At 40.3% G+C, this 11,345-nt stretch overlaps 1 protein-coding gene across 1 annotated transcript in view; it reads left to right on the top strand.

Annotated features, from left to right (window-relative positions):
* The window catches only part of Adgrg4 (adhesion G protein-coupled receptor G4), an 87,596-nt gene extending 78,899 nt beyond the window's left edge, over window positions 1–8,697 (top strand). Inside the window, exons 20-22 of the mRNA XM_077106512.1 lie at window positions 4,739–4,862; window positions 5,962–6,116; window positions 8,519–8,697. Of these exons, the coding sequence (XP_076962627.1) occupies window positions 4,739–4,862; window positions 5,962–6,116; window positions 8,519–8,697 (458 nt within the window). The remainder of the gene's footprint in view (window positions 1–4,738; window positions 4,863–5,961; window positions 6,117–8,518) is intronic.
* The last annotated feature ends 2,648 nt before the right edge of the window (window positions 8,698–11,345 follow it).

The following is an 11,345-nucleotide window of genomic DNA, read 5'->3' on the forward strand; positions in this document are numbered from 1 at the left end:
GGCATTCTACTGGGGATCTTGGAATGCATCCCTCCCTTTGGATTACAGAGGATTACTATACAGCCATATTCTGACTGGAAAGTGTAAAGGTGCAAAATATGCTGTTCTTCCTTCAGGTGCCATTTGAAATTTTTTTTTTAGTTGCAGATGGACACAATATCTTTATTTTATTGAATTATTTGTATGTGATGCTGAAGATTGAACCCAATGCCTACACAAACAAGGCAAGAGCTCTATCACTGAGCTACAACCCCAGACTTTAGGTGCCATTTTTATTGCCTCTGGTAGTAGGAATGAGTTTTTTAGGAACACACCCACCACACACACACACACACCAGACTTACTTGATCCCCTTTGAGATTACCTGCACTTGGTTATAATATAGATTACTGATTGAGGCTTTAATGCTGGTTCTACATTTTTCCTCTGGACAAAACCACCTGGCCCTGAGGTACTGGGTACTCTAACTCCATACTCCAGCATGATGCTGTAACCTCAAGAACTAACTGTACTTGGTGTAGAATGTTCACAGACGTGGCTTAGGAACTAGGTGCCTGTCCAGACTTCTTTCTTAGTACTAACTCCAGACATCTCATTGGCTCACTAATCTGAGGAGAAATGTACTCACTCTATTGAAAGAGGGGTTAAAGGAAAGCTGACAAAGAACAAGAGAGCAGTTTTGAGCTTGAAAAGGAAGGAGGTGTTTTCAAAACAGCCAGTGCTCCATTCCTGAGGTGGAAGTGGAAAGTAGTGTCCTAAGGAGGGAGCCTACATGAGTAGAAGCAGAATTTAATTGGGTATTGTTTTGAAGACTAAAACCAAGGTCCCATAGATCCAGCATCAACAGAGCCAAGCTGTCTCTGTCTGTCACATATGCTTTACGTCAATCAAGCACCCAGTGTTCCTAGTCCTGCCTACAAGATAGAATGTGCCATCTATCTTGGGAGGGTATTTTCAGAGCTCTGAGTTTCAAACTCAAGTCTTACCCCCCCTTCTCTCTCTCTCTCTCTCTCTCTCTCTCTCTCTCTCTCTCTCTCACACACACACACACACACACACACACACACACACACCAAGTAACTGCAAAACAAGAATGCAGTGAAACACAGGAACAAACTAGCTATTTACACAGCAAATGGCAAGCTTGCAATCTGGCTAAGGGGGTTGCCCTGTGGTCAGGTGGGAAAAATCATGTTCATGATGAGTCATTTGTGAAGGAAGGGTGCACAAATAAAAATGCAGGTGACAAAAACCTGACATCTTCCCTCATGCCTGTGTTCTGGTGAGTAAGCAGATCAATCTGTTATTGGAAAGAACAGGGAAGGCTGTCAGGCAGAGAGGGAAAGCTGGAAGGCAGCTCATTGGGAATTCACAGAATAACCTTTAAGTCTGAGAATTAACGAAACTCCATGCAGAAAATCAGAGCAGTAATAGGTGCTTGATGTCACTGTTGCCCCTTGCTCGTGCTGAAGCTGGAGGAGTTTCACCTGCTCTGAGGCTGAGGCTTGCTCTCATCAGGTTGCTGCACCACCAGCCAGGTGGCTGCTGCTCAGACAAAGAGTGAATGCTGCTGAATTCATCCCCACAGTTGTGTGGTTACACATGGAGCTAAAGCCCTGGGGATAGTTAGTGAAACATGTCATTTTGTTTAGCCTCCAGATTGCTGCCTCCCACCTGGAATCAGAATGTCTCAGGGCTGGAACTAGGGGACCAAGATCTTCCTAATCCAACTCCTCATCAAGTGACAATAAGTCACTGAACCTTTCCTGGCACAACATTCCATAAATTTGATGCAAATTTACTATGTACATATATGAATATACCACAGTGAATCTCACCATCATGTACATCCATAAGAAATTAGTTAAAAAATAACTATGGGTAAAAGGCAGAAAGATCAATAGAGGGAAGGGAGCAGGAGGTGAGGGGAGAGGAGGGAAAGGAGAGGTACTGTGGTCTGAATTAGAACAACATATATTCTGTGCTTGCATATTTATGTCAAAATAGATTCTATTTTCATGTGTAACTGAAAAGCAGCAAAAATTTAAAAAGAAAAAGGAAAGGAAGCCCCACCCCCCACCCAGAAAGAAAGCTCAATATCCCATAAAGCAGAGCATTTAATTTCTCCTTCTCCTTCTCCTTCTACTTCTCCTTCTCCTCCTCTTTCTCATTCTCCTTCTCCTTCTTCTTCTCCTCCTCCTCTTCTCCTTCTCCTGTACCAGGGATTGAATTCAGGGGCACTCGACCATTGAGCCACATCCCCCAGCCTCTTTCTGTATTTTGTTTTGAGACATGGTCTTGTAAGTTGCTTAGGGCCTCACTAAGTTGCTGGGGCTGGTTTTGAACTCATGATCCTCCCACATCAACCTCCCAAGCTGCTGGGATTACATGTGTGCACCACTGTGCCCAACCAGCATCTTCTTTACCCAAGAGTAGTATAGTATGGTGGTTAAGAATGTGGGCTCTACAGTCAGACTGCCTGTGTTCAGTTCTGATGCTGCCAACTTAAATATTAGCTTTGTGACCTGGGTCAAGTTTACTAGATTTCTTGGACTCTGAGGTCTCTCATCTGTAAACATGAGACTAATAACACAATGCCTATCACAGAGCCATTGCTTAGCAAACACTAGCTATGATTTATTATTTCTGGCTGTTCTGTAGCTTCCTTGCATTGCTCCTGGTTCCAACCTGGCAACCACAAAGAACAGGCATAATTTCTCCTTTTGATGACAGCCTTTTCAGAACTGTGACTAATGCTACCAACCTCTCCTCACCCTGCATTTCTCATCCCAAGAATTTTCTTATCTGGATACAACACTCCAGCTTTTCTACAAGTTCATTACTATCCTTGTTTATTTTATTCTTTGGGGGGGTACCTGGGATTGAACTCAGGGGCACTCGACCACTGAGCCACATCCCCAGCCCTATTTTGGATTTTATTTAGAGACAGGGTCTCAGTTGCTTAGTGCCTTGCTTTTGCTGAGGCTGGCTTTGATCTCACTATCCTCCTGTCTCAGCCTCTCCAGCCACTTGGATTACAGGTATGCACCACCATGCCTGGCTATTATTCTTGAATATTTTTCTCTTTGTTATCATCCTCTTAAAACAAAGCCTCCTAAACTGAACTGGTAGGAGCTATGGTCAACCCATGGCAGATGGCAGAGACTCTTACCTGCCTGAGTCCAGATTCTTTACTTCCACTAAGGCCCTAGCTGAAATTGTCTTTGAACACATTTACTATATTGACTTGTGCTCAGTTTGCAATGAGTTAAGATCATTATGTTACTAATCATTGATGTGCATAACAACTTGCCATATAGAGGCAAGCTGAACACTGCCCTGTATGCAGAACAAAGGTTTTTGAACTGGCCTTAGGACCAAAATACATATTTTGAGATCCAAGAAGGAATTGCTAAGGTTGTAGAAGGCTGTGAGAGTTTACACTTCAAGTGCTTTGGAGTCCAAATCATTGATAATCTATTGAGCTGCCACACAGAGTACTGTAGACAAAAGGGAAGGTGATATAAGATGGAAAGGAAACATACCTCTCCCTTCAAAGACTTGACACTTAGATGGTGAGATGGACAATCCATGGAAAGTTATGTGGCTAAGTAGGGCAGATATTATGAGAAATGAAGCATCATGGGAGTTCAGGAGTGGTAAAGGTGAGTTCCAGTTTGAGGCATCTGTAAAGGCTTTGTGGATAAAGACTTTTGGCATGGACCATAAATAAAAGTGAAAGTATCAACAGGAGTTATTTCTGCCAATTCCACCACAAACTTTTGGAAATCCAGTTGTCTCTCCTAGGACTTTGCAACAAGGATCATCTTAAGTCCCAATTTTGCATCCCAAGGAGAATGATGGGGATAAAAATTGGCTCATACTGCTCATAAATGCCTTTGGCACTCTCCTCCTACTTGTGGGACAAAATCAGGACAGTAGAAATCAAGGGCATCAGATATGTGTTTTCCACATGCTGTAATTGTGGAAAGATGATGTGTATTAGTTATTTATGGTCGTGTAGCTAATTACCCCTGAATTTTATTATCTCACACAGGGTATGAGGGTCAGGAACTCAGGAGCAGCTTAGCTGATTATTTCTGATTCAGAGACTCTGATGAAGTTGGAGTTAAGCTGTCAGCTAACACTGTAATCATCAGAAGACTTGACTGGGACTTGGGGAACTGCTCCTACAAATGCCCACTCACATGGCTGTGGACTAGAAGATTCAGTTCCTTACCATGTGGTCCTCTCCACAGAAATGCCAAGATATCCTCAGGACAACATGCTTGACTTTTTTAGAGTGAATGATGGGAGAAAGGGGAAAAAAAGAGAGAGAAAGGGAAAGGGGGCAGGGGGAGAGGAAATATGACTTTATTATGTTTTATAACCTAATCTCAGCATGTCACTGCCACATTCTATTGAAAGGAGACTGCACAAGAATGTGAATGACTGGATGTGGGGATCACTGAAAACCATCTCAGAGACTGGATATCCTAGCAGCTCTTATTTCTAATGGTCTAAGATAGATAGCAATCTAGGGGAAAAGGAGTGGTGGACATAAAGTTTTGATAACAAACCTTTTTGCCATCACTGTCCTTATAAAAGCTAGAAAAATGAGATCAGAAATCGGGTAATGGCCCTGGGGCTCTTTGGAAGTAGCATTGACAAGAGCAGCTTTGTGTCTAGTTATTGGTTACAGCTGATGAAAAAGACTGACCTCCTTCTCCTGGCTTAGGATTCCTCATTTTTGTGTTTTACTGTGTGATGAAGGAGAATGTACGAGAACAGTGGCAGATACACCTCCGTTGTGGGTGGTTGCGAATGGATAACTCTTGTGGTAAGATGCCAGTCTGGGTAAGGTTTTGAATTTTACATGTTTTACAAAACTGATCAGATGAACTTATCTCCTAACTTGAGTTCAAACAGTATCAGCCTCAAAATACAGTCTGTTTCTATGACCTGAAAATGATTTGTGTTTTTACACCAAGATGAATGCAGTCAAGTGAAGAATGTGACTTGGGTCATATATTAGCCTAGTGGAGCTTTTGTTTTAACCCAGATTCCTTGGATCACTTTTCCTCTATGCCACATCACCACTGATTCAATCAAAATAGCATTGATTGAGTGCCTGCTGTGTTTAGGCACTGGGTCACAGGAACTTCTGGCCAAGTAGCCAACAGTAGATTGAGAGAATGTGAAAAGCAAAGAGTGGTGGTCGTGGTGGAGAGAACTTACCAACATGCCAAAGATGTCTGGTCAGTGGGCTGCCAGGATAGTTCTTCTGATGGCCTTCTCAGTAAAGTGGAAGATGTAGTAGATGCTAATGTTGTCTCTTAGCAGTGATGATTCCCGTGAGAATGTCTCCAGTACAGGCAAGTTTAATTTTTATATATCAAAAGTATCTTCCATCTAATTCTAGCAGTTTGTCTCAGTCTCAATGCAAAGTTCAGTCTGCTTCCCTTAGGGAAGACAGCATTTGAACTCTAAGATTCTATGAGTACCACCAAGATCTCCTTCCTTTATACGAAGTGTATCTGTGACCTGTGGTCCTTATACTGTAGGGAAAGCAGGTCTCCTTGGTAAGTGCTTTGACTCTTCCTTTGTCACACATGATAGTACAAACTTACCTCTCATGACTTTATAGAAAAGCTAACTCTTAGAATGAACAAACACTGTGCATTGAGCTTTATATTTCCCACTGTTTTTATTGATGTATTACAATTATACATAATAGTGAGATTTGTTGTCATATATTCATCCATACACACAATATAACACTATAATTTGGTTAGTATCATTCCCTATTATTTCCCCTCTCCATCACCTCCTCTGTCCCCCAGGATTTTATATTTTAACAGGACTATTGAGGTATCATAATAGTCATCGATTTTAAGTGTAGAGTTTGATAAGCTGTATGTTTTAACATTTTTTTCGCATTATTTCAGATGGAAGTAGCAGGTGTGGGTTAAATGTTGGGTATAAACAGAAGAGACTGAAGAAAACCTTTGAGCACAAATTGTTGGCAGCATCCCTTAAATCAACTGCAACAAGCTCCACTTCCAAGTCTTTAGGCTGTGTACAAGGCACTCCTTCAGAAATGATCTTCCCAAACGGTGAGGAAAAGGCTGTGTTGCTTACATTTATAGCCCAGTGATACTGAATTAATCTGAGACCATGTAGTAGGTCTTAAATAATACTTCCTCTTGAAACCTACACACACACACACACACACACACACAGAGAGAGAGAGAGAGAGAGAGAGAGAGAGAGCTTTAGTCAGATTTTTCATCACTGTGACCAAAAATCCTGACAAGAACAACATAAAGAAAGAACAATTTATGTGGGGCTCACAGTTTCAGAGGTTCAGTTTATTGACAGCTGACTTCATAGCTCTGGGTCCAAAGTGAGGTAGAACATCATGGCAGAAGGGTGTGGTAGAGGAAAGCAGCTCAGAACATGGCAACAGGAAGCAGAGAGAGCTCTGCTCACCAGGAACAAAATATAAACTCCAAAGTTATGCCCAAGTGACCTACCTCCTCCAGGTACACTCCACCTGCCTACAGTAACCATAACCATTGACCCAGCTAATACATATTAGTGGATTAATACAATGGTTAGGTAACAATTGTCATAATCTAATAGATTTCACCTGTGAACAGTCTTACATTGTCTCACACATGTACTTTTAGGGGACATCTCACAACCAAACCACACACATACATACATGTACACATCTGGGCTCATTCTTGGCTGAGAACATGTATAGAGAAGCACTTAGCAAACTTAATATGTACAAATCTGATGAGTTATTACACTGATGGGATGACAGGAGACAGGTTAGAAAAATTCATGGGAGTTAAAAACAATTGTCACAGACTGTTGAAAGCACAAGAACCGAGACATTGTATAATCCTGTTCCCTAATTTTACAGATGTGAAACATTAATCAGGGTAAAGGAAAGTGCCTTAAGGACAGTCATTCTGTTCAGCAGCAGCAGACTGGGACCAGAAATAAGGTCTCCTGGCTTTCAGGACTAGTGCACCCTACCAAAATTACCCTTTGAGTTACATGTTCACCTTGTTCTATAGGAAGCAATATTTATACGTAGAGACTAGAGATGGAGCATTGGGAGAGAAAGTGTAAGAAAAGGATGGGTCTATAGGCTAAAACAGAGAAAGGTAAAGTGATCAAGAACTTAACAACTTTAAGTTGATGTGATAACATTGCATTCTGTACTTCTAGTTGGTCCATGATGCAATGATCTTGGTTGACTTTCTTGAAGACCAGAGTAGACCCCCGCTCACACACAGATAGACCACCTTTGTAGCCATTCTCTCACCTTCTCAGTGCTGATAGTACGACTGCTCATCCACTTGTATTTTTTTATTATGTTGGTTCCAAAAAAACAAACAAACAAACAAACAAACAAACAAAAAAAAAAAAAAACAGCTGTTTTCCAGAGCTGAAACTCATCTGGAAGTAGTATGGTAGATTTTAAAAAGCACTTAACTTTGTATGGGAAAGCTAGTAGTGTACATGAAAGAAACCTTTCCTTGGCCACAGGCATTTATCAGAATCTAGCCAACTAACTTGTGGGTATGTTCTGGTGCTCATATGGAGGCACAGGGGAGCCACAGCACAGAGAAGACCTGGACTGTGGAGGCTCCTTTCTGCATAATAGTTGGGACTGATTGGATGATATCATTTTGGCCAAAGGATTAGTTAGTATTGGTTCCCCTGCTGCCCCTGGAGTATATTTCATTAGCAAATAAATAGCCCAAATGTACACATATTTTTCTTCAGAGGAACAGTAGCAATACATGTGAAGGATTCTAATATTGTTGTACTAAGCAATAGACCTGGACAGCCAAGGGGTCTGGGACCTGTCTCAAAGTGAGTGACAGTTAGACCGCCCCATGTTCTAAAATTGAAGTTTGGATGCTACCACCCAACATGTGGTAGCCAAAAGCTAGATTCCACTAGCACAGAGTGAATAATCATGCTCTCTTTAACACCAGACAATCTCAACTTTGAGAAATAGCCAAACTTCCAGTGTAAGAATGTCAAATCCATAGGGAATATTAGATATTCTTATTCTACTTTCCAAGGCCTCGAGAGTTTGGCCATAAATATCCTCCCCTAGGTTAAGTTTAAGATCAGTAACACTTTTAATCACAATGGGGAAGAACACTTTTGCCTAAACAATATGATGTCAAAACAAATTAATTCATTCCATATTTATATTAAACCATCCAAAGAAAGCAACACAAAGTTCACTTCTTTTATTTTCTTATATACCTTTATTCTATTTATTAATTTTATGTGGTACTGAGAATGGAACCCAGTGTGTCACATGTGCTAGGCAAGTACTCTACCACTGAGCTATAGCCCCAGCCCTCTTTCCCTTCCTTTCTAATTGTTCACTCAATCATTCAATACAAATTTTTCATGATTCTACCATATGCACAGCTCTTAATGCCCCAGCTGAAAAATATTCTTGTTTTTGTTAATGCAGATGACATGGATGAAGATACCTACTGTTTTTCTTCCTTGGGTTGTGAAGTTATGCCTGACTGTGCAAGAAGAATATTACCTATGGAAATCAAAATGAATTCCAGCCACAAAGATTTTTTTTCAATAAATCTCAGCAGAGATGCTCACCTCCTCCCACCTCTGGGCTGGGAAAAGTGTTGAATTTATGAAACAATCTGCTCCAACCTTCAATGAGATAATATTTGGTGAATATTAAAGTTGTAATAATTCTATTCATTGTTACAATTGTTTCTTTTTTTAAAAGATTAGATTGGAGCCTATAGTTATGGTACATTAGGGGAGAAATGTCTACAGCATTTTGTTCCAAAAATGTTAACTGTGTGCATCCTAAATGAAAATAGTCAAGATTGGGGGCCTTACAGTCCTGCTCTGGGAGACAATTGCAGATGGCCAATGTATTGGTATCCCCAGCTGGCCTGACACACAAAGGAGAAGTAGGTAGGAAGAGCCACAGGTCATATCTTTTTTGAGAAAAGAAAACTGCCTTGTTTGTCTGTCATGACAAAGCACCTGAAATCCTCATTATTCAAGTTATATTTTGATTGAAGCCCCTTATTAAAATGCAAACATGTTTTGTGAAAAAGGTAGCTCATCAATCCACAGACACGCATGAATTTCTTAGCGGGGACTAATTTCTCAGCTAAGACAGCCCCTTGGGAAACAGTAAGCAGGGTCCTGAAGAATGTAACAGCAGGAAGTGTCTGAATCTGCCTTTTCTCCCTTGGAAGGAAGGGACAGGTCAGGGTGAGCAGGACAGTAGGGGAATGAAAGAGAGAAAGATCAAAGGTGACAGAATGAGCAAAGATGAATTTTGTCTGCTTTGCATCCTTTGGTAAGCATGATAAGAGTTCTTCTTAATACCATCCCAAATACTACCACTGCAGTTTCCCAGCCAAGCATGCTGCTCACATTTGACCTTGGGTACAAATGAGGAAAGAAATGAACATTCTGGAAGGATACACAAGCAACTGGTATCATTGATTTGCCTTCCAAAAGAGGGACTGTGTATCTGGCTGCAAGGGAAAAGAAAATTTACTTTTCCCTCTGTTTCTATATATCTTTTGAATCTTGAACTGAGAGAATATATTACTTCTTTGAGCAATAAATAAATGAATACACAAAGAAAGTTAATCAAACCCTTCCAATGAGAAAGAAAGATAAATCCTTGGGGTTTAATACTGCCAATCAACTTCCCTATAGTCCTTGTGAATGTGTATGATGCAGTGGACTGTGGAGACAGCAGAGCTGAGTTCAAATCCAGCTTTGCCACTTCCTAGATTTGTGACCTTGAGAAATAACAATAATCATACAATTGGAGTGAAGCTTAAATGAGATGATGTTCTGAAAGTTTTCTAGCACAGTGGAATACATGATATGTTAACTACTTTCTACTCACTACCTGCTTACTACTCACCCCCTGTTGGCCCCACTCACCATGTCTATTCCATTAAAGGCAACACACTGGATCCTTGAAGTGAAAATTTATGTTGACTACCAAACAGTCTGGAGTTGGTGCCAGTCCCTGGGATAAACTTCTTAAGTCTCTCTTGCCCCTTTATCAGCTCACATAATATTGAAAACATAGGTAGGCTCTTAAGCCCCAGAATATCTGCCATTAAAATTAGTCCTCTTGTCTATGAAATGTTATCATAAGGAAATCACTCATCCATTGTAGCCCATATGATTTCATGTGTACTTTGAAGCAATGGTGTATGTGTGTGAGAGGAATGTGTGTGTGCACACGCACATATGCATGCATGTGTATGTGTTGGTGAAGGGACTAACATAAATGATGGCCAATATGTCTTGGATGTTACATGCCTTTGAACTGGCAACATTAAGTCACCATCATTCAAAAGTGGATTTAAGGACAAAACTTAGTTGTAGTTAACAAAGCTACAAATACATGGATTCTGCAAATGGTTTAATTTGGGGGGATCATTTGGTTGTTAAAACGCCCATGATTGTATTTATTTTCCAGACCCTGGTTTTTCTGCTGCTGTTGGAGTGATAAATGTGCAGTCTGTCTCTAATGACCTGATATGCTGTCAAAAACAGAAACGTTATTTTATAGAAATTTCATGATTCTTGTCATGCCTCCTCCTGTTAATTAGTAAAACATAGGTTTTCTGAAAATTAAATGACAGTTTGAGCTTGCAGGGAGAACACTGATTAAGCAACTTTAAGGGTATCCTTTCATTTTTTTCTTGGGTCCATAAAATGGCTGACACTTTTGTGAAGATGGAAACAAATAATTACAGAAAAGAAACCCTAGGACTTTTTGTTAAAAATATCATTTGTTCTTTTTAGATATACATGACAGTAGAATGTATTTCAAAATATCATATATACATATAACTTCCCATTTTTGTGGTTGTACATGATGTGGCTCATGTATTCATATAAGAATTACCTTCTTTTTTCTTCATGTACAAACTTTGCTTTATTTATTTATTTTTTATCTTATTTTTTACACATGGAACACAACTTTTCATTTCTTTGATTGTACATTATGTAGAGTTATACCATTAGTACAACCATATCCATACATAGGGATAATGATGCCCATACCATTCTACCATCTTTCCCCCCACACACTCTCCCTTCCCTCCCTTCTTTCCCCTCCTTCTCCTCTGTTCAATCCAAAGTTCCTCCATTCTTTCCTTGCCCCTGCCCATTATGGATCAGCATCCACTTACCAGAGAAAACATTTGGCCTTTGGTTTTTGGATTGGCTTACTTTGCTTACAATGACATTCTCCAATTCTGTCCATTTACCCATAAATCATA

Source organism: Callospermophilus lateralis, chromosome X, assembly GCF_048772815.1.
Source record: "Callospermophilus lateralis isolate mCalLat2 chromosome X, mCalLat2.hap1, whole genome shotgun sequence".
Classification (NCBI taxonomy): Eukaryota; Metazoa; Chordata; class Mammalia; order Rodentia; family Sciuridae; genus Callospermophilus; species Callospermophilus lateralis.